Here is a 23,175-nt window from a genome sequence, read left to right as displayed (position 1 = left end):
AAAAAAAAAAAAAAAAAAAAAAAAAAAAATATATATATATATATATATATATATATATAAAAGCACTGAAGAAGGTGGATTTCCTAAGGCCACGGTCATAGCCAGGGCAAACTTGAATTTGCCCTTCTGGGATCTGCTTTGAGCCTCAAGTGTCAGCTGGAGTTCCCAGTGGTCCACAGAGAAGAAACCCTTTAGATCAGCTCCCCTTCGTGCCCCGTTTCCCTTGCAGATAACTCTCTGGGGCAACACTGTTGGAAAAAACTGTATCACGTGGCCCAACCAACCCTGGCTCCCTCCAGGCAGCCAGCCCGCCAGTGACCCCTCACCTCCAGCATCCGCTGTAAGGACTCTGTGAGGCGCCTCAGCTCCTTTTTCTCTTGCTCCACACCCTTGAGGCATCTTGCAGTCAGTTCTAGCTCCCTGCAGGGACAGAGGGCTGGGTATGGCAGTGCCCACCCCTCCCAGGCCCCTTTGTGGCTTCCGCTTCACAGAAGCCTATACGGCTTCCCTATACAGCTCAGAGGGCTCTTTGGAAGGCCAGCCCCTCACATGGCTGGGTGCTGCCACCAGCTGTAGGAGCCCAGGGCTGAATGGAGGAGATCCCGGCCAAGTGGGGCTGAAGTCACTTGCTCCAGGTGTACATGAATCTGTCAAAATAAATCCAGGGCCACCCCAAGGGCAAAGAGGAGTACTGGAGAAACAATGGCCTCACCCTGTCTTCCCTGGACACCCTTGCTACAATCTGCTCACTCTGACATGGGACATGGCTGAGGCCCTTCTCTGGGGTGACAAACTCCTTGCTGCTGTCTTAACAAGCCTGGGTCCCCTTGGGCCTTTACACCCGGTTTCCCTTCCTCCTGCTTGTGATGCCTTTTCCTTCTCCCACCCATTTTCCAACTCCTACCACCCTTCAAGGCCCAGCACAATCTAACCTCTGTTGAAACCCACAGGGATCACACATATATCTTAATTCCTATAAAACAGGGGGTCTGTGCTGTGCCCTTGAGCACCTGTTTGTACATTATTGTAAACATTGTTGATGTTTCCTGGGTGTGAGTCTGGTTTTCCCAACCAGATCCTCAAGGGAGAGAGGGCTTATCTTCCATTCCAGGGTCTGGCACAATTCTGGAAGTGAGCAGGTGCTTGGCTATTAGTTGATGAGAGTCTCTGAGCTTCTCCCTCCCCAAAACACATGTCTAATGACTTTCTTTTATAAAGTTGTTTCAAGAACACTCTTTCTGGGCTATCACTGATAATCAGTAGTGATGATGGTGCCGGTGATGATAATGATGGTGATGGTGACAACAACCAGCACCATTAACAGTAACCAGAGCAGTTGTCTCCAAATTCATGGATAGGCTACATAGAATGACCTGCAGGGACTTCCCTCGTGGCGCAGTGGTTAAGAATGCGCCTGTCAATGCAGGGGACACGGGTTTGATCCCCGGTCCGGGAAGACCCCACATGCCATGGAGCACCTAAGCCCGTGCTCCTCAACGAGAGAAGCCACCGCAATGAGAAGCCCGTGCACCGCAATGAAGAGTAGCCTCCGCTCGCCACAACTAGAGAAAGCCCGCGAGCAGCAATGAATAACCAACGCAGAAAAGAATAAAAAAGAAAAAGTAACGACCTGGAGAACTTTTTAAAGTACAGTAAGTCCCCTACATACGAACCCTCAAGTTGCAAACTTTCAAAGATGTGAACAGGCATTCGCATGTCCAATCACGTAAGTTAGTTTACGTGTCTGGCGTACATTGTCACGTGCGTGCATCCTCTACAAATGGTTGTGCTTTTGTGCGCTTTACTGTACAGTGCTGTATAGAGTACAGAGTAGAGTATCTTTATCTCCAGCCCAGGAAAGAGCTACTACCCACACATCACTGGATCGTCTTTTCAAGAGGGTAGATAGAATTGAATCCAGCAAGGAACCAGAACCTGTGCCATCAACGTCAGGTGTGAGTGAAATTGCAGCTTGTCCTCCATCTCCTGTTGCTGACGATCCTTCAGCTCTACCATCTCCCACCTCCTCTCCCTCCTCCAGTCAGTAACACTTCTTGCCTGTTCACTCGATGCCAGCCCCTGGATGCCAGTTGTACTGGACTACTTTACTTTTCAAGGTACTGTGCTGTAAGATCGAAAAAGTTTTCTTTATCTTCTGTGTTTGTTTTTTATGTATTATTTGTGTGAAAAGTATTATAAACCTATTACAGAACAGTACTATACAGCCGATTGGGTCAGCTGGGTACCTAGGCTAAATCTGTTGGACTTACAAATTGGACTTAGGAACAAGCTATTGGAAAGGAACTCGTTCATGTGTAGGGGACTTAATGTATAGATTTCTGGGTCCTAACTTCAGCAGATTCTAATCCTCTTAGATGATTATAATATGCAACTGGGTTTGCAAACCATACACAGACTAAAGATCCCAAGGGACAGACATCATTAGCCGGAATGTGAAGAGACTGCAGGAAAGACAGGGAATGTTGGGGATTTTGGCCAAGGGCACCTCCAGACCAGCCTGACCTGTCTGCCCCGGGTAAGGGAGGTTTGCCCGAGGCAGGAGGGGGTCGTTGCTCATGGGGATTTCTGATTGCACCTGCCCATGCCTCATGCTCCAGGGTGCAGAAGTGGCCCATCAGTGTGGGGTCTGCAGCTTTTTCTGGGCACACTCCAAGGCCCGGAGCATTGGGAGGACAGATCTAAACCAAGTCATCAAGCAGTGAGGATCTCCTGGGGGGAGGCCTCTCCAGCCTAACGGGAAACATGGGTCCTATGTGTCCTAGCCTGGGTGCACCTTGCCCCCGCCCCCTTCCCCCAGGCACCACCACCACCTCTTTTTTTTTTGCGGTACGCGGGCCTCTCACTGCTGTGGCCTCTCCCGTTGCGGAGCACAGGCTCCGGACGCGCAGGCTCAGCGGCCATGGCTCACGGGCCCAGCCGCTCCACGGCATGTGGGATCTTCCCGGACCGGGGCACGAACGCGCGTCCCCTGCATCGGCAGGCGGACTCTCAACCACTGCGCCACCAGGGAAGCCCCACCACCACCTCTTGATCTGCTCCTGTTCCATCTTCAGCTCCTGTACCACCTCCTCAAACTGCTGCTTCTCGGCCTCCAGCACCTGGTTCAGGCGCTCAAGCTCCTAAAGAGAATCAGAGGGGAAGAAAAGCGTCACAGGCAGCAAAGGGCTCCTGAGGCCAGGAAGCCCCGCTCTAGCCCAGGGGACCCTCTGCGGTTCAGCGCCGTCTGCACCAGACCTGGAATTAAGCCCGAGGAGCCCTGGTCCCATTCAGTGACGCACAGTCTCAAGGAAACCGAGATCTGTGATGAACTGGGCTCACTTAAAACACACTTAGAATATGTATACATACGTGTGTGTGTGTGTATAGAAATGAATCACTTTGCTGTACACCTGAAACTAACACAACATTGTAAATCAACCATACTACAATAAAAATTTCAAAAATAAATAAATAAAAAATAAAGCAAAACAAGAACACACTTAGCGTGCTGAGCTAGGGTTTAGAAAGGATCCCAACATTATCTCCTGTGACAGGATGTGATGATAATTCTAGATGTCTGCTCCACTGGGCAACTCCAGTCACTCACACCCTAAGGCGTGTTGGCTGGCCCCCAAGCCCTGGAGGGAAACGTGTGTGTGTGTGTGTGTGTGTGTGTGTGTGTGTGTAGATTTCCATTAAAGATCCCTGGAGTGGCATCTGTTAGAAGCGGCAAAGGAAAGCTATTCCCAATCCCAGAGTCAGAGAGTAAAGCCCTTTTCCTCAAGGCATCTGGGAAACAATGAGCACGGGTGGCTGCAGCCTCCCCTGGACTCACCCCCAAGGGAACCAGACCAGTCCCTTCAGGATTGCCGGCGAGCTCATGTGTTTTCCCAGCAAGCAGGTGCCCCCCAGGGGTTCTGTTTTCCTGGGGTTCAGTGGCAGGTGGTATTGAGGGGTGCACTTCAAGCGAAGGGTGCTTAGAAGCATTTTGTGACAACTGTTTTGTTCTTCCACATTTTACGCTGTGGGAGGATATTATTTCTAGATCCACTTTCTCTCTCATCTTCTAGCTCCAAATTACGCCCTCATTCTTCACCCAGGGGCTTTGTTCTCAAGGAATGGAAACCCCACCAGGGAGTGGGGCTGCCTGTAGGGAGAAGTTGCCCTTGGCTTTGAGGAGAATCAGAGAAGGAATAAAACCCAAAGGAAAGGGAAGAGTCCGACTAGTGACCCTAGAGTCACTGAAACTAATGTTTTCAAAGAACGTTCAATGACATGGAAGACTGCTGAAGGTACAGTGTTAATGAAGGTAAAATGAAAGGTATCATGAAAAAGGCCATAAAAATGAATATCTGATGTGATCCTATTATGTTTAAGATATATATAAGAATATTATATAGGAAAAAAGACCAAGGAAAAACACCAAAAAGTTGACAGTAGGGGCTTCCCTGGTGGTGCAGTGGTTAGGAATCCACCTGTCAATGCAGGGGACACGGGTTCGAGCCCTGGTCCAGGAAGATCCCACATGCTGTGGAGCAACTAAGCCCGTGCGCCACAACTACTGAGCCTGCGCTCTGGAGCCCACGAGCCACAACTACTGAGCCTGCACTCTGGAGCCTGCGAGCCACAACTACTGAAGCCCGTGGGCCTAGAGCCCGTGCTCCGCAACAAGAGAAGCCACCACAGTGAGAAGCCCGCGCACCGCAATGAAGAGCAGCCCCCGCTCAACGCAACTAGAGAAAGCCCATGCGCAGCAACGAAGACCCAACACAGCCAAAACTAAATAAATAAAATAAGTTAAAAAAAAAAAGTTAACAGTAATTACTGATCAGTTGTGGGGTTAAGGATAAAATATGTTTTCTTCTTCATGTTTTCCAAATTTTCTACAAAGAGCACGATTTCTACCATTAGGGGTTAAAGTTCTATATTAAAGAGGAAAAAGAAAGAAAATCTCCTTCCTGGTTGCTCCCTTCCTTTCCACCTTCCATTTCATCTGGGTGATTCTTAAATGAAGCTGATGTCCAGGTAGAGCCTAAGAATGCTGATGGGAGTGGAACACACAACCTATAAAGCTGAAGCAGCCAGAACTTTCTGTTCACGCGGCCCAAGGCGGCATGAGTGTTTGCGGCACCGCTGCCATGACTGGGGTGAGCTAAGACCCCCTGCAGCTGAAGACTTTCTCCACCACATCATGCTTGTGCTTCTGACTATTTTTTTTTTTTTTTTGCTTCTGACTCTTGCACCTGACTTAAGTTGCCAAAGTATGAGGTTGGAAAGAAGGCACTAGACGGCAAATTCCAGCTCCACGGAAGGAAGAGCTTCCAGATAGTGGAGCAATAGTGCAAAGGATACCTCCAGAGGTAGTGAGCTGCCCATGCCAGAATCAGGATCAGTATCCATCAGGGAGGTCGGCAGAGAGCCTCACCTTGAAAGGGGCCATCCTTTCCAGCTCCAAGAGTCTGAGTTCTGACTGGGAGCACCCCGCATGGCAGGAACCCTGCCTGACTCGGCCCTGGGCATTTCTGATTTCCCATGTGCCGGCCCACATGCAAGGCTGAGCTCTCACAGTTCAACCAGAAAAGGGAAGGTAGGCAGGCTGCCCTCCTCCAGGGGATAAGAGTGATGATAAGGGAGCCAGGGACAACTGAGGGACCTGCACCCAAGGAACGGCATTGTCTTCTGACCCCAGGGCAGAAGAGCCCAGGATGGCTCCCTTTGAACTCTCAGCTCGTACCCCAAGAGTTCCCCGCCCTTTCTGCCAAGTGGAGGATGTCAGAGCTGCACCGTCACACAGCGTGTATCTGCACAGGCCTTACCGGCCCACAAAGCACTCCCTGGCTTCTATTTCACTGAGCCCCTCAGCAACCTGGGAGCCAGCCAGGCACAGCCATCACTCTTACTGGAGCATCACAGAGCCGAATTTGTCCAAGGTCACACAGTCAGTGATAGACTGGTACCAGACCCTGAGTCTCCTTTTAAACCAGACTCCCTCTTGGAGACCAGAGAATCTTCAGCTTCTCACTGGGCCATTGTACCAAATGCCTTTCTAAGTGGCCCAAGCAAGGTACTCCCAGACCATCTCTGTGACCTGGAGTGGAAATGGGAAAGGTGCAGGAGGCAGGTGGATCCATAATATAGATGAACAAGTTAAGGAAGGAAAACCCTTGACAGAGTGACTCCGTGAGTTCTATTCCCAATCTAGAGCACACAGCTGACACTGGAATGAGAACCTGAGCGCATCCTCTCCCTCCTGCCAGCCCAGAGCAGCCTTCACCAAGGTGGACCCAAGCTGGACCCAAGTGAGTCTTGTTCACATTTTGTACCCAAAACCCAGGACGTTCACAGCTGGCAGGTCTCCTTCCTTCAGCGTGCTATGGCTTTAAGCAATGTCTGTGAGCAGTGGGTCTCTGCTGGCCTCATTTCCTGGCTAAAGACCTAGATAGAGTGTCTAAATTTTCCTCGGGCTGACTGCTGTCCCAGATTTAGTCTCTCTGATGGATAAGTCTGTCTCTCTCTGCCAGCGGCTGTGTCTGTCACTCCATCCCATCCCCTGGCTTCTTAAATCACCTGCTTTTAAGTTGCTGACAATCCACCAGAAGTCTCACTTTTCAAAATGTACAGAACTGTATAAAGAAAATGCCAAAATGCTAATGTGGGAAGAGCCCAGATGACAGCCCGGACCCAGAGGCCCACACACTGCTGGGGGGGAGAAGGCTCAATGCCATCATGATGCCAATCCTCAGATCCATGCAATCCTAATACAAATCTTCAATAGATTTTCTTTTCTGTTTGTTTGGGTTTGGGTTTTTTGTTCGTCTGTTTGTTTTGTAATTGACAAAATGATACTGAAGTCCAGCTGGAAGAAAAAGTGGGCAAGAATATCTGATAAATTTTTAGAAGAAGAAAAATGAGGGTGGATTGTCCTACTGGATTAAAATCAAGATGTAATGTAAAATTATAAGAATCAAAAATATTCATTCATCGAGTCATTCCACAACATTTATCATGCACCCATCCTGGGCCAGGTGCTCTGCCAGGCCCCGGGAGTGTTTGGGGTGCTACAGGGCCATGATGCTTCTTGACTGTCGGGCCCGTTTCCGAGCCCAGTGACGGGTGGTTGGAAAGGGTGAGGAGTTTGCAAAAGTCAAGTCAGAGAGGCAGGCACTGAGCCCAGGCTGATGGGCCCAGCCCTGGACTTGCCTGGGAGAGACAAGGAACAGGCACCAGGCAAAGAGAAGTGGACCAAATCAGGCCCTCCCTCTGCAGGCACCTCAGGGTATGCCACTCTGGGGCTTGGGGCCCAGGCAGTTCAAGTGCAGGATGGGCTAATTAATGATCGTAACACTAACAAATGTAGATATTCATTAAGCACGTACTATGTGCTAAGCACTTTCTATGTAACACCTCACTGAATCCTCAAAACATCCCTGATAAGATGGGTTCTATTATTATCCCCATTTTTCACATGAGACTATTAATGTTCAGAGAGGTTAGGTAACTTGCCCAAGGTCACACAGCCAGAAGCAGTGAAGGTCCAATCCAGACACAGGCAGCCTGACTCCAAGTCAGCACCGCTAACCACTACCCTACCCTGCCCTTCAGGGGTGGTCATGATTTCTCACAACAGGCAAGGCCCAGTGCTGCATGGAGATCCCAAACGGCGTGGGCTTCAGCAGCCCCCGTCTTCAAATGAGGCAAGGGTCTCCTTCACACCACAGCCTGCCTCCAGCCAATGCTTGGCTTCCTTAGAACTTGTATGTTGACATTTAGAGGATGAAGGAACCTCTGATATCATCCAACCCAATCACCTTTATGGTGCCAGAAGCCCCGCTATGGATGAGAAAGGCCACCGCAGCCTCCTGTGAATATCACCAGTGACAAGCAGCTCATTACCTCCTGACACAGCTTATAAAATTTTTGAATGGCTCTTTCTCTAGAAAGTGATCACCCACCCTTTTTATTTTCCTCCCCCGCGACTGGCAAGGAGAAATACACTTCTTGCCAAGAAGCAACAGCAAGTCCCAAGCACTGTCATCTCATTGGCCTCCCTGCTCTGCCCGTCTGATTTCCCAGTGAGTTGTCTGGGTGCCCATCTCCCCTACACCACTCCCTAATGCCAGGAACACAAGTCAGTACACTGTGGCTGTGAAAGGGCCCACAGAGCGGGAGGCGGCGGGGAGCAGCCTCGATGCGCCCCTACCTCTCTCTGTTCCCTCTGAAGGCAGAGTTCTTCAGTCTCTTCCATCAGTTTGTCTGCCAAAGCAAGTACACACGCTGTCACGAAAAGCTCACTCCAGATCCAGTCCTGAGGGGTCAGTGCCTGCGATCACCTCCGTCACCCCCAGCTCCTCCCAAGGAAGAGGTCGGCACTGCCGTGCCCAGGCCAGAGGGGGTGGGGCAGCTCCCGGGGACGGACGCTCCATGCTGGCCTGAGCTGCTACACTCCCGTCCCGGCACTGTCCCTGCTTCATGCATTCATAAGACAATGACAGCTCATCTTTGGAAGCTCAGGTGGGTCTCTGCACCCCCGGGTTAACCTCTGTGCTGGTGTCTGGCTAGTGAGGCAGGGCAGGTCCTGGGGGCAGAGGGTGTCTGGAGCAGGCAGAGGGGAACCAGTGCTGGGGCCCCACTTGTCTAAGCCGGGGAGAGGGTCCCAGGCAAAGGACCGACTTCCCAGGCTCACCTGCTTCTTTCTCAAACAGAGCATGCCTACCAGCCAGTCAGGAACACAGGGGCCTAGAACCTTAAAGTGGGCTGGGGGTCATAACTGGGACCAAGTCCAGACCTTTGGGGCCCTGGGCAGGATAACGTCAATTCCATTAGTGGGACCCTTACCGCATGCCTGACACAAGAGCTTCCAGGCGTTTTCTTATTTAACCTGATCCTCATACCACCTCTAAAAGCTAGGAACAAAAATGTCTCCATTTTAAGGACGAGGAAACTGAAACTTAGGCTGAGCTGCGTAAAGATACACACAGCTGATGAATAAATGACAAAGCTGGGTCCAGAGGCCAGGCTCCTAACCACCAGGCTCTCCTGCCTCCTGTCACGCTGGCCCAGAGGACATGTATCACGCCATACAGCCCTCCAGGCTCCGAGCCAGTCTCTGGCTCCTCATAGCCTGCTAAGCCCCACCCAAGACACGCTCTCTCAGTGCTGCATCAAGCCCTGGGCTGCAGCCCCCGGCCCTGAAATGCTACCGTCAGGCAGCCTCAGTTTCCAGCCCATCCCTCAGCCAACCTAAATACTCCTGCTTCTCCTTGGCCAGCTGCAGCCCCTGGGCCTCTAGGCTTTTGATCATGGCTTCTCCCAGCTGGGCATTCTTCCAAGTCCTGGGGAGGGAGGGCAGATGGGACAGGAGAGAAGAGGAAGAAACACAAAATCGTTAAAACAGAAGGGTGGAGGAGGAAGAGAATGTGCATGGTGTGTACTCGCCATTCTTTCTCCTCCAGAATCCCAGCTCGCATTCACCTCGGCACCCGCGGCTCTGGGCACGCCACCAGCATCGATCAGTTACAGTCCCCGGAGGCTGGCCCAGGCTGCAAAGTGGGCCACCGTGGGCTGGGCCAACAGAACTTTGGGAGCAGGGAAGAGATTGCTTCCTGGACTGCTTGCTACACCATTGAATGTCCACCACCTGGCACAAGGCCTGGCACGGGGCAGGCACTCAGCATTATTTGTGGAACTAAAAGCACGACCCAGCATGAATAGGCAGGGGCTGGGACAGGGGTTTGTGTGCAAATGGATAGCGCTGGGCTGGAGGTTTCTGTGATCTGGACTCTGATGTACAAAGCACCAGCTCTGGTCTGAGCTAGGGTTAATTATGGGCCTGGGGAGATGAGACAGGTGTCAGGAGGCAGCCAAATCCTCCTAGCGATGCTGGGTTTGGTCCTGAGAGTTGGAGACAAACGGTGCCCACGTCTGCCACCTGTGACGCTAGACAAGCAAACTCACTTTGCTCAAAGCTCACTTAGGAGACCCCCCAAAGATGCTCGAAACCTGGTCTGTCTCCTCTTCCCACAATAACCAGCTCCCACAGCCCTGTCCTCCCCACCCTGCCCTCTCCTAGAATGCTCAGTGCCCACCGGGATCCCAGCAGAGAGGCAGGGAGATCCGGGTCGGCACAGCCCACACCCTTTTCCCTTCTGGACCCTCAGGCTGACCCCTCCTGCCCGTGCGCACTTACACCTTCCCAGACTCCTGCAGCATCTCCAGCCACTGGGTCTGCTCGAACTCCGACTCGGCAGCCAGCAAGATGTTCCCCTGCCAGGAAGAGGAGCCATGGTTGTGCCTGAGAGGAGGCCAGCTTGAGGACCATGGAGGCCACAGCCAGGCCTCTGCAGGCCCTGTTCTGCTCTCCCTCCCGACATCCGCAAGTCACTGACACTCTTCCCAGGCCAGCCCACTGGAGGGGTTGCCCCTAGGGAGCCTGGGGTCCCAGAGAAGCTGCTCTGCCCCTGCTGAGCCCAGGCCAAGGGGAGAGCCTTACTCACGTGGAAATCCTGGTGGGAGATTTTCATGGCGTAGGGCATGCTGGGCTCTTCCTTAGCCTCCACCAGGCAGCCCCCCAGAGGGATGACACCCTGAGAAAGAATCAGAAGAGGCGCCCACCCCCCCCACCCCCGCCCAGCCCAGGTCACTCAAGTCCTCTGGGAGCCCTCAGCCATAGCCAGGTGTTGCCCAGGGCCCGAGAGGAAGCCAGACCAGAACTTTCCCAGAGGGGGCACTGGAGGGCGGGGACCCAGGTCAGGAGGGGGCCAGGGTGGCTTGTGCCCCCAGAAGGACTTGTTTTCCAGGCTCCCTGACCAGAGCAGGACAACAGATGGTACCCTACCCTCAGAGGATACCAGCCCCCGTTGTCCCCACTGGGACCTCCCCCGCTGTGGCCCTGGGGAGAGGCCCCCTCACCTTAGGATGTATATTGAAGTATTTGTTGGTTTCAAAGCTCTTTTTTTCACTCTCAGAGTAGTAAAGAAGAAAGCTCTCTTTGATGATGAAAAACCTATAGCAGGCAGTGGGGAAGGAGGGGCAACCAGGAGAGAGAAGGGGTGAGGTTTCTCGGGACGACAAGAGTGACCTTGAGGGGCCCACGCTGACATGGGGAGCCCCTGGGGACACCAGCTCAGACTCATCCTCACCAACTCATGTGCCACATCCGGGCAAAGGCCTCAGCTGGTCAGTCACCCACCAGCAGGCAGCCCAACCCTTGCACCAGTGGAAGTGAACACAAGAGGCCTTCAGTGGCTTCCACAACCGGCTCCTCCAGCCCCCTGAGCCGCCACACAGGGGGTATCTGTGGTCCTTCCCCTCAGGTACCTTCAGCCTCGTGAGCCATCATCTTGGTCCCTTAGGGTCTACCCCAGGAGAGGCAGAAGGAGGGCAAGAAGACACAGGATCCCGAGGTGGGTCTTTTGACACGTGGTCCTGAAGACTGGCAGCCAAATGGGGTGTGGGTACCAGGCTGGTGAGGCCAGGCCTGCCGCCTACACGTGACACCCGCATTGCCTCTGGGCTCAGCTGCTCCACAGCCTCCTTCTGGGATGTGGGTCTAACTTAGGATCTCTGGGCCCTTGGTGCTTTCTGACTGATGCCCACAGCTGGAGCATGGCCTAGGGACTCTCACAGACCTCGTGCTTGGAGCTGACTAGGATAAGACACCAGGTGCCCTCCAGGGGAAGATCCAATTGGAACTGAGAGCCCCGAGGCTCTGGGACACTCAGAGTGGCTGGCTCCTTCCTCCCAGGGCCCCTGCTAATGTCCCTGTTGGAGCCATGGGACTTGGGGGAGCCAGAAACAGCGCTCAGATGGGCTCATGACAGCCAACAGCATGACTCTCCCCGGCTCTGTGTTCAGTGACACCGTACTGGTAGCTGATATCAGTCATACTGTGAGTATTTACACCATGAAAATCATCAAATGTTACAAAGCAGTGCTGCACCCCACCCCCCTCCCAAGAGAGCCAGTTATTAAATATTTATCAGCACATCACTGGTTGGACACACCCTCTTGGGAGGGGCTTGAAAAGTTGCTGGCGAATCTCTGAAGGTGCCACCAGCCCTGGGACCCTTCCTGAGGCTGCGGCTACAGCGGGAGGGTCACTGGCATGGCTGACAGCTACCGTCTCACCTCCCCTAGGAAAGGAGCTCAGCTCTGTCCTCTGCTGTGTGCCTCACCCCACCCACGTTCTTTATTTGCACCAACCCTCTCTGCCCAGCCAGATACTGAGGGGAGCTGTGGACCTCAGAGGTGACATACTGCTAATGCCAACTCTTCCCCCAGTGGAGGAAGAACACACGAATACCACCCTCTGCGGAACTGCAGGCACCTCCTGGGCCCCCCAGCACCTGACCCCTGCCCACCTTCTTGGCCTTCCCACCACTTCTGCCCTTCAGCCTCTCTGCTCGAGGCGAACACTGAGCTCACTGCCGACTGCCTTACTCTGTTTTGCATGATCCTGCGAAGGAAATTGTGCAGCTCTCCCAGGAGTGCCCACTGGTTGAACCTGCCTCACCCTTGGTGACCAGCCCAGCCCACACTGCCGTCGGAGTTCCTCCCGCACTTGCTGACTGGCCATGAGCTTGGCACTTAGCTCCATAGCCACACCCCGCGTGCTCATCTTGTCTGGAGGGGACACTGGGCTCCTAGAGGGCGGGCCATGGTCCCTCAGTCCTGTGGGATGAGAGAGATGTCCCCAGAGAGTTGCAAGGGAAATTCACACAGTAGTTAAGGACACAGACCTGCCACTTCTCAGCTGCGGGGCCTTGGGCAAGTAAGCTCACCTCTCTGAGCGTCAGTGTATTCACCTGTAGGATGAGGGTGATCATACCGACCTCGTCTGGTTACTGCGAGGACCAAGTGAGATTGTGCTCACCGCTCTGCCGATTCGCAGAAGACCCGTTTAATTCATTTAATACTCGCTATTACCCTATGAGGCAGGTGTCTGCGTGTCTATGGGCAGAAATGAAGCAGAAAGGTGACACAGCCCGCTGAAAGTCAGACTATTAGTTGTTAGAGGCTGGTTTTTCCTCTGAGAGGGACGGCCACTGAGGGTTCTGAGAGGGGTGACATGATCTGACTCACACTGCAAAAGGTTCAGCCTGGCTGCTGGGCTGAGAACAGATTGTTAGCGGGGAGTGTCCGGGAGGCGGGGAGGCACAGGGATCCATTAGTGGCCACAAAAGGGGCAAGAAAGGATCCAGTGCATAAAGGCCCATAAAGTCCTCTGCACTTGTCTGCCACGCAGGATGTGTCCCCAGATGTCACGGCCCTCCTCCCCTTGCCCTCTGAAGGAGGGCACAGAGAGGCAGGGGAAGACGGATGTCCAGGGTAGCCTTTGTTCCACGCCAGCCAGACTTCAGCAGGCCTCAGGGCCCCCATGGCTGCAGGGGCTGTGAAGGGCCCATGCGCCATGCATGCCAAGACTGGCTCTGTTGCAGCTACTGTCGGTTTGGTTTGGGTAGGGGTGAGGGTCACAGGGAGGGGAGCCGGCACGGACCTGGAGGAGGAGGGCGACTCCCTGGCTGGCAAGGAAGAGGGTGGCCCAAGAAAGGGCATATTTGGCAAGCAAACTTCGAGGACCCAAAGGGCTGGCTTTGCTTATAACTCCACCTCGGTGCCTGCCCACTGCTCCAGCTGATGACTCAGGCTTCACCTCAGCAGGTGGGGGCCCAGGGCCTGAGTGCCCCTGCACAGGCCACTTCCTCTTCCTGCCCCTTTCTCCGAAGTCCCCTTACTCCCAGGCCTCTCATTCTGACTGCAAGCCAGGGGCCGCCTCCTTCTGGGCCCTGCAGAGTTGGGCTGGCTGAGTAAGGGCCGGAGATAGTCACTGATTACTTAGCTGTTCTCATGTACTGGCTTCATGCAGAACGTACGTTATCAGTATTTGATCCATGTAACAATCCTGGAAGGTAGGGCTTTTTGTTCCCATTTTACAGATGAGGAAACTGAGGCTTAGAGGTGAAGTAACACATGCAAGGTCACACAGCCAGGGCAGAGGTGGAGCTGGGACTGCAACCCAAAGACAACAGCCCCTGCTTCTACACCCACACCACACTGTCTTGGGAGCTACTCTGGTCTTCGTGCCAGCACCTGGGCAGGAAACAGATGGGCCAAAGGCAGTAGCTGTTAAGGCTGGGGTAGCCAAGGGTCAGAGCTCTGCCACTTACCAGCAGTGTGACCAGGGCAAGTCCCCTGATCTCTCTGGGTCTCAGGTCCCCCAGAGTAACTTGAGGATAATAATAGTACGTACATCTCTTAGGGTTGTCAGGATAATGAAGTGAGTTTGTTCACCTAAAGACTTCGAACATTGTGAGACACCTGGTAAATATTCCGTAAGTGTTTACTTTTATTACTACTATTTTATTTATTATTATTAGGTTCAATGTCTGCCACAGCCTCCCCTGACCTCCTTTCCCATTTGTGCTCACAAAAGCTCCTCCTGGAGGGAGCTCTTGGCTCCAGCCCAGCTGGCCAGCTCGCTATCCTCCAAACACACAGCACTTTCCTGCATTTGCCCCTCCCTCCTGTCCAAGGCCCACCCTTCTATCCAGGCCAACTTCAGTCCTGGGCGGAGCTTTGCCTCCAGCCCTAGCCCTCAGGGCCTCCCTGTCCAGCCCACTGTGCCGTGGTGAAGCCCAGAGAGTGTGCGTGAGTCTGTGTCCGGGGGGTCAGTGTCTACCCTGGCTGCCTCTTCTCTCTGGTTTTAAAGAATTTAAGTGTTTTCACCTCTAGATTAAGGAGCATTTATGAGGTACCAAGATACTCATTTTTCTAAGTGTTTTATTGACATTATCTCATTTAAATCTCTCATAGCAATTCTAAGAGATGGGGGTGTTTGTTTTTCCATTTCACTGGTGAGGAAACTGAGGCACAGAAAGATTCAGCAACTAGCAAAGGGCAAACTGGGAACTCAGCTCTGTCTGCCTGTTACTGAACCAGGTTCGTTTGCCTGACACGCAGCAAGCCAAATGCTGAGAGGCCGAGGTTTGCAGCAGAGACAGGGGCATATGTGGAGTGGCCGGTAGCTCCTGTTATGTGTATATTAATACCACATTGGAAGTTAAAACCTACTGAGAGAACATTAGACAACTTGGCTCCAACAAGGGTCATCACGAGAGCCTGGATTGATCTCTTGGGAAATATCTTCTTATGGATCCCATCAGGAATAAGGTCGATAATTGAGGGATTACTTAAACCGTCATTTTTGGTGTGCTTGCTACAACCTATACTCCTTCTTGCTAAAACTCTGTACTTGCTCTTTGCCACGCACGCTTAAGCCCCAAGTTCTAATCCATATGATGACCAATCAACATAAAGACCCAGACTACCACCCCACCCCCACCCCACCACCCCCCGCCAAAAAAAAAAAAAAAGACCCAGACCCAAAGCCTTGGTCCCATATTTGCAATCAAAGGCAAAACAATTCCATTCCTCAAATCCTCTGTAGGCCTTCCCCCCTTAACAGCAGAAAGTAGGCCTCTTCCCTCAAGACTGAGGAATTGGATCAAAAGATAGGGGAGGACTGAAACTGTGCCCCACAGGGTTAAAAACCCATAACAGAAACAGGTGACTCACAGAAACTCTTGAGCTTGTCTTACAGAACTGCAGAAAAGGGAACCGGCTTCTTTAAAACCCCTCTGCTTGTAACACAACGAAACCTGCTGAAACCGGAGGGACCCAACCCGGCGGATCCCAGTCTGCACAGAATAGACTTGCTTGCCCCATAGGTGACCTTTTGACGTCACAGCCCCAAATTCCCCCACGGTTCATACCAAACTCACCTGGAATTTGCGCATGGGTCCCATGAAGAAGTCTGTAACTCAGATACACCTGCGCAGAACGCCTCTTTCCTCACCTCCTTCCCTCCAATCACCTCTCCCCAAGCCTCAGACCACCCGGTTGTTTATACCATAAATACCCCAAGCTCCTCGCCTTCGGGGAGACGAATTTGAGATTTATTCTCCCATCTCCTCACTTGGCTGCCTTGTGAATAAACCTTTCCTCTGCTGTAAACCTGGGTGGCTCAGTGCTTGGCTTGCTGTGCGTCGGGCAAACAAACCTGGTTGCGTTACATGCTGACAGAGCTCAGGTTCTCAAGTGCTGTGCTCTCTGATGCCTGCCCCTCATCGCTGCACTTGTCTCTCCTCATGGCTTCAGACCTGGCATTGTTGTTTGCCTTCTTACAGCTTCTCTCTGCAAAGTGACTGTAAGCTCCTGGCCGGCTCAGGTCAGACAGCGTGAATGAATCACCTGGTACAGCCTGGGCCCTGGGGCTTGATGATTTCCTGCCCTCAGGGAGCAAATGCAGGAGCGAGAGTTGTATAAATCAATAATTTGAGAACTACTCAGTGCTTATCAAGCTCCTCGTTTGTGCCAGGCACTGTTTTAGTAACATCAGAATGTTTGTTAACTACTCATTCCTCACGTGAGCTAGATGAGGTAAGTGGAGAACAGAGAGGTTAAGTAACGTGCCCCAGCTTACACAGCTGGTAAGTGGGGAGCTGGGATCATTACAAAGCACCAGGGTACCCTGTGACATTGTAAGTTTGTATGAGACACTGGAAGAGTACAGACCAGTGAGCAACAAATGGTTTGGGTGGCCAGCCAAGGGAGTGGCAAGTGAGAGGAGGTGACAACTGAGCAGGGTTTGGAAGAATGAATAGGAGTATCTAGGAAACTGAGAGGAAGAGGAAAGGGGAGATGCATTCCACACAGAAGGAACAGCAGATGCAACGAATAGTGTGTTCGAGGTTATCGGAATATGTCTGGCATTACTGGCAGGTAGGTGCCAAAGGGGTGGGCAGTGGTGTGGGGGGAGGGAGAGTAGGGGGTGAGTCAAGGTCAAAGAGACAAGTGGGGACCAGACCAGGGTGGGGCGTGTGGTCCTTGTGAGAAGGTGGGGCTGCTTCTTGCAGATGAAGGCAGCTGCCAGTGGGTTTCAAACAGGGCACTTGTGAGGTCAAATTGCAGTCGTAGACATGGTGACAGTGGCTTTGAGGGCTCCACACCCCGGCAAAGGCGCAAATTAGAGTTAGTTATTGGTTATTGCTGGTAAGAATCAGCAGGGCTTGTTGAATAGACAAGAGTGGGGAGAGCACAGTCTGGGATGACGTGAGGGCCAGGAACTTGCTTAGGTGACAAGGTGGACACAGGTGCAATCCAAGCTGAACTAGGGAACCTTCCTAAGCTATGCCTCCACCTTTACTCCCCTCGTCAGTGCTCTGAAGGTTGACAAGGGCTCAGGCAGAGCTTGAGAGCTAACATAGGCCTCACAGTCGATCCAGCTGGAAGTGAGGGAAAAAATGGTACTTAGACCCACAGGTACCTTCTAGGCTGGGTGGGTCCTGGCAAAGAAAGGCCCATCTACTCTGCCCGAGCTCCTTAATGTTTGGAGATGCAAAAGCCAAGTGTGGGCGTACGGGCTGGAAAGGGCTTTGCATCACAGAGTGAGAGAAACTTGGAGTTGGGGGAAATCCTGGAGGGCGGTGGGGAGGAGGGGTGATGGGAGAATGCAGAGGAGAGAGGATGCAGGGAAGTTGCACGAGCCCCAGTCCTACAGGGTCAAGAGATAGCAGTGAACAATCCCAGCTCTGATGCTAGTGAGATGCGGTGCCTGGAAAGCTCGAGAAACTAGGGAGCTGACCCTCAACTAGGTGCTTGCACCTCTGGGATTTAAATGCCTCCTCCACCCTGCTCTTTGCCAAACCTTCCCCTCAGCACAGTCTACTAGACCCCCAAAGACCTTGTGTGGAGGCTGGCGAATCTGTGTGGCGGGGGTGGGGTGGGCGTGAAGACGGAGGAACGAGCTGGGGTCCATATCTGCTAGTGCAACAAGAAGCAACTACCCTGGGCAGCCAATTCATCCAAAAACAAGGAAACAAGAGTTTAGAGCCCCTCGGGGATTAGCAGAAACCCTGCGCAGGCTTCACACTTCCTCAAGTCTTCCTGTGGGATGAGACCTTGGGCCAGACGTCTCGCTCTCAAGAGGGCAGCCGGAGCCCAGCGGACGTGCGAGCTGCCCATGGGTTACGTTTCACGGGAAGGCGGGATACGCAGCCTGGCTGCCCCTCCTTCCCTGGGCACAAACGTCCAGCACACAACCAGCACACAGGCTCCCCCATCCCTGAGCCCCTCAGGCACTGAGAACGGGGGTGTGGGGTTTGAAGCCAGGTAAACCCTAGAGCCAGGGAAGGACAGCTTATTAGAAGTGTCCCTTTCAGAAGTGACAGAAGGAAGGTAGAGATGACACAGCCCTCAGTGCATGTCCCTTTTCATTCTTTCCGGGTGGCCTTGTATGCTCAGGGGATGCTCATCCTGGCCTCTGCCACTTGCCTGGCTCTAGGTCTGAGATGACAGGACAGGAGGAATCCTGCCTGTGACGTATTGATACATGGGTGATGACAAGTTAGGGTTTATGAAGAGATCATCAAGTCCAAGGGGCTCCAAAAAATGTGAGGATTCTTCAAATAACACAGTCAAGATGCGCTTACTAGGTCAAGCAGATAACCGTGCAGAGGCACTGGGTGAAATGGGAGGGGCCTTGGAGCCCCGCCTTCTCTCCCCACCCCCCTGTGGTGGAGTCGAGGCACTTGTAGAATCACCATGGAACAGTTTAAAAGCCACAATTTGATCCATTTCCATTCTGTGGATGAGACACTGCCAGCCAGTGAGATGTGACACAGCCATGCCTCAGCCTGAGTCATGCGGCTGGTCACCGGCAGAGCTGGGACTGGAACTCAGAGGTCCTGCCTCTAAGCATGGGTTCACCTGCCACCAACGGCCACAGCTGCTCTCAAAAGAAATGGCTTTATATTTCCAAGTCTTGGACATAAGGAAGTTGAATTGCCTGAAAGGGTTCTGGCCCCCATTTTCAAACAGCCTCCACTGCCAGCTCCCTGGGAGGGCGGGGAGAGGAAGAAGTGTGTCTTGTCTGCACAACCAACTCCTTTAACTTCGGTGCAGGCGAATCAGCACAGGACCGCAGTGAAGCCTGAAATAAGGGGTGTTAATTTCACCTTACAGCTGTGCTGTGATCCGGAGAGCGTACCCATCTCCTTAAGCTAAGGACTCCGTGTAACCTCGATGCCACCACCTCAGAAGGGGCAGGGTGCGATGGACACAGGGATCTGGGGACATCCCTCCACTGCCACCTAGCCACTGCCTACCACCAAATGCTGTCCTTCTAAAAGAAGTTTGGAGAACACAAGCTGATTAGAAAAAGAGGGGCCTGCGGGCACCCTCCAGCTGGGACAGAACAAGCAGAAATGCTGCAGCTGTGCTGGGGGGACACCTCCCAGTCAGCTGTGAGAAACGCTACATGAGCCAGAAAGTGAGACCAAATCCCAGTGTCACGAGCGTGAGGCAGAGCCTAGTGCGTGGAGGTGATATGCTAGCTCTTCCCCTCAGCCCTTTGGGACAGCTCAGTACCGCAGTGTCACCTTTAGGAAGCGGTGCTCAGAGCCAAAGATGAAACTCCCGGACCCAAATCTCTGTGTGAAGAAAGTCTCCCCAAGTCTTTTTGGTATGATGACCACTAACTGCGCAGATCACCTTTCCACACCTGCGCAGGTTGTGGCCTGAGATTTGGGAAATCAGGCCACTGTCTCCACGGTTTCCCTGGCACTTCGTGGACACCGTGAGTCTCAGCTCCCTGAGGCAGGACCCACCCGTGTTCCCCAAGAGTGAGCTGCTGCTGGGCTAGGCTCAGGGCCCACTAGTCACCTTACACCTGGGGGGCTGGGGGAGGAGGGACGGGAGTGTGGACGCTCCTGCTGCAGGAAGGAATGGGCTGGGCCCGCCTCATCAGGGGCTCCAGCCTTGGGAGGTGTTGGGAGGGATTTGGGAGAGGGACTGGAATGCCGGGGAAAGTATGAAGCCCTGAGAGAGAGCTGGCCTGTCTGCTGGACCAGCCCTACCACGGGGCTGACACCAGCCAAGGCAGAGATGCTCTACTCCCTCCTCCTTGTCTCTAAGCACCAGCATCTCCACTGCTCACAGGTTAGGGGGAGGACAGAGTCATCCACCTTGCCCTCTAGACACCTCTTCCAGATCCTCTTATCTCTGCTAAGGAATGTTTTTGATTCCTTTCTCTTTTTGTTGTTCATGGAAAAAAAGCTGACCCTTCAGCTCAAAGGCACCTTCCCACCCCAGGAAGAGCAGGACTGCTGGGGCACCAGGAGCTGGAGGCACAGCCCTGAAACACACCCTGAGCGGAAGAGGTTTTACAGAACCCAGCTGGCCACAGACGCCGCCATCCTGCCCGTTCGTTATTTATGTGGCTTGGGAGCCTTTCCAGGGCCCCTCCTCTTGGCTGTCCCCCCTCCCAGGGCATCGATCGCCCTAATGGCAAGGCTCTGCAGTGGCGGGCCTGAGCTGCCCCTTCCCAGGCCTTCCTGCGGCTGCTAATTAGCTGGAGTCCACAGACTGCACTTCACAAATGGGGAACTGGGACCCAGGGGCCCCTGCTGGGCATTGAAAGGGAGCTAAGCTTAGCATCATGCCTCCCCCATCCCAGACCCTCTCTGGCTGGCTGTTGCTGATCCAAGGCTAAATCGTGTGTGTGTGTGTGTGTGTCTGGTGTGTTCCCAGAACTGTGAACATGGACAGAGGCCTAGAGTGGGCAGGGGGAGTCTTTTCACAGTGGCAACTCCAGAATTCCCACAAAGGAAGGGAACAGAAGTGACAGTCTCCTTTGAAGGGGGCTGGAGGGCTTGACTTTGCAGGGCAGGTACGCTGCTCTGACTTGGATTGGACGGTTTCTGAGCGGCTGTAGGGGTTACTGGTGGAGATCCTTGGGGTGGGGGCACTACAGCTCTCCAAGGCCCCCTTGGCTCCATCACTGTGCTTTTAGCTGGAGCTTTTGTCCCCAACACCTCCCAGCCCTGGAATCAACTGTAGCTGCAGGGGCCAGGTCCCCACACCTGAGGGTTGCAGACCCCTAGCATTTACTAGGGATGCAATCAGGTGAAAATACCTGGAAAGAGACATCTTGGATGTCCAGAGGTAATACCAAGGACAGCAGCCAGACCCAGTGGAGGAGTGTGGGCTGCCTGGAGCAGCTGAGGTAGAAGTGATGATGGGGCACTCTGCTAATGGTTCTTAAAGTTATAAGCAGCCTTCCCACCACCACTCGGACGCCCTGGTAGAGACAAGCTTGCTCCTGGCGCTCGGGAACTGCAGCTCAGACAGCACAGCCCTGGAAACCCCTCACAAGATGCTCTCCACACTGCCCCAGGCCTCCATTCAGGGGATCAGAGATAAGCTGAACTTTGGAGGAACTCAAGGAGCCTACATCCCGTTAAACCCTAGAATGAAATCCAGCAGAACTAACAAAAGTATGCGAAACCAGGCATGTAAAATGTGAAACACCATCTACAGCTCCGTTTGTTCTGTGGTCTTGCAGACATATTAAATTATTCATCAAAACAGAACATCAGAACCAACCACTACCATGTCTCCGTGAACTGTGTTCCTGGGAACATATGAAGCCCCCCCCTGCTCAGGGGCAGACTCATAGTGTGGGTTGGGAAGGGGCATCTAGACACAATCCTAGTTTCCTGGGCAGGATCATGCCTCCAGGGAGGGGCCAATCAGGGTCTGAGTTCACTAGGCCATTCCATAGAAAACCTCAGAACTGAGATGGGCTTGTCCAGAAGGTGTCCCATTGCTCCTGAAACCAGCATTGGGAGCTTCCTGCAAATTCAGGGCTGTGAACTCCCCCTTCCTCCAATACCTTCCAGGCTCATTTATGAGTGGAAAGTAGCTGCTGATGTCTGGGGAGTGTGGCCTCTGAGCTGGGACCAGGGAGCTGATGCTGAAAGACCCAGGCTGCTCTGACCTTGCCAACCACTCCTTCCAAGGGATCCATCCTTCTAACAGGACCAGTCCATCCTTTCCCCCACTTTCCTCAGTCTCTGCCCCATCTCCCTTGAAATATATGCATTTCAAGGGACAGTTGGAGGGGCTCCTAGCATCACTCCTCCAGGGGTGGGCACAGAGCCTTCTAGGCCCTTCTCCTGGCCGGTGCCTTTCAGAAGCTCTCTCAGTGTATGTACCAGTTGGGGGTAGGCGGAAGTGGGGGGTGGGATGTAGGACACCCATGTCCCACCTTAAGTGCACTTCTAGAAGCCTGGAGCAGGGGAGCTGTGAAGATGATGGAACCGCAGCGGGGCCCCCAGGAGGCTATCTTTGGCTGGAGACAGGGCTTCTTCCTCCGCAGCAGAGTATGGCCCAATCTGACCCAGCTGGGCTCCTACCACGGCCACGATCTCTTCAGCCCACACCCACTCTCCCCAACCCGACTTAAATCCATTCCGCAGAGAACTCCGCGGTGCCACCCCAGCTCGACCAGCCTCGGGCAGAGATAACCCAGCCCAGGCTAGGATCCACATCTTCCAGGAGGAGCCAGTGTAGAGTGAAATGGGGCGAGGCCAAGGTCACAAAGGCAGGCAGAGGTAGGACGGTTTGGTAGGGGGTCCTTCGGCCCTGGCTCCCTCCCCCGGCGGTCCTCACCGGGCGCGGCAGGGGCACTCACCGTCGGGACCACTTGGCCGACGGCCTCCCGAAGGGCCGCTTCCACAGCACACCATAGAGCTGCACTTTGGTGCTGATGTCCAGCGCGTCCGAGTCAGCCTGCTCCAAAGACGGCGAGGGCGACACCGAGTTGGATTTGGACGTGAACATCCTGCTTCAGCGGGGCTGCCCCAGCCGGGCCCACCCGCTCCCCGGGGCCGGCACGGATGCGGGGCTCCGGGCGAGGGCGGGCGCGGCGGGAGGCTGCGGGCTGTCGGCGTCGGCAGGCGCCTCCGGGCGCCGTCGGGGCGCGTCGCAGCCGGCGGAGACGCGAGGCGGCTCCGACCGAGAGCTGCTGCGTTAAAGCGCGCGGAGCCCGGAGCGCCGCGGCAACTGGCGAGGGGCACGCAGCCCGCGGCTAGGGCTCGGGGCTGCGCCGGGCCAGGCGGGAGCTCGGCGGGGAGGGAGGCTCAGCCTCCAGCCAGAAGCATCGCCCACCCACCTCCCTGAGACAGCCCCAATTCTGGTGGCCCCGATTGGCTGGGCGGGGCAGGTGAGCTGGCTGGAGGCCGGCCGCGAGCGCCAATCAGTGCGGGCGCCGGCGGTAGGGCCGGGCTCCGTGCGTCCGGAAGGTCCCGGCGGGTCGCGCGGCCCCGAGACTAGGCC

General features: G+C 54.0%; 1 protein-coding gene across 2 annotated transcripts in view; it reads right to left on the bottom strand.

Annotated features, from left to right (window-relative positions):
- The window catches only part of PLEKHD1 (pleckstrin homology and coiled-coil domain containing D1), a 28,801-nt gene extending 5,626 nt beyond the window's left edge, over positions 1-23,175 (bottom strand). The window contains exons 1-8 of one of the 2 annotated variants that reach the window (XM_022570265.2): positions 22,532-23,175; positions 10,909-11,002; positions 10,494-10,583; positions 10,187-10,263; positions 9,241-9,332; positions 8,201-8,253; positions 3,046-3,140; positions 327-420 (exon numbers count right to left, since the gene is read on the bottom strand). In XM_022570265.2, the coding sequence (XP_022425973.1) occupies positions 327-420; positions 3,046-3,140; positions 8,201-8,253; positions 9,241-9,332; positions 10,187-10,263; positions 10,494-10,583; positions 10,909-11,002; positions 22,532-22,680 (744 nt within the window). In that variant the 5' untranslated portion in view covers positions 22,681-23,175. Of the gene's footprint in view, positions 1-326; positions 421-3,045; positions 3,141-8,200; positions 8,254-9,240; positions 9,333-10,186; positions 10,264-10,493; positions 10,584-10,908; positions 18,989-22,531 lie in introns of both variants that reach the window. The other variant, XM_089907873.1, reaches the window with a different exon arrangement.

The sequence above is a fragment of the Delphinapterus leucas genome, chromosome 2, assembly GCF_059928025.1.
Source record: "Delphinapterus leucas isolate spDelLeu-1000000601 "Yukka" chromosome 2, BTC_Dleu_Yukka2, whole genome shotgun sequence".
Lineage (NCBI taxonomy): Eukaryota > Metazoa > Chordata > Mammalia > Artiodactyla > Monodontidae > Delphinapterus > Delphinapterus leucas.
This window is presented reverse-complemented; position numbering and strand designations above follow the sequence as displayed.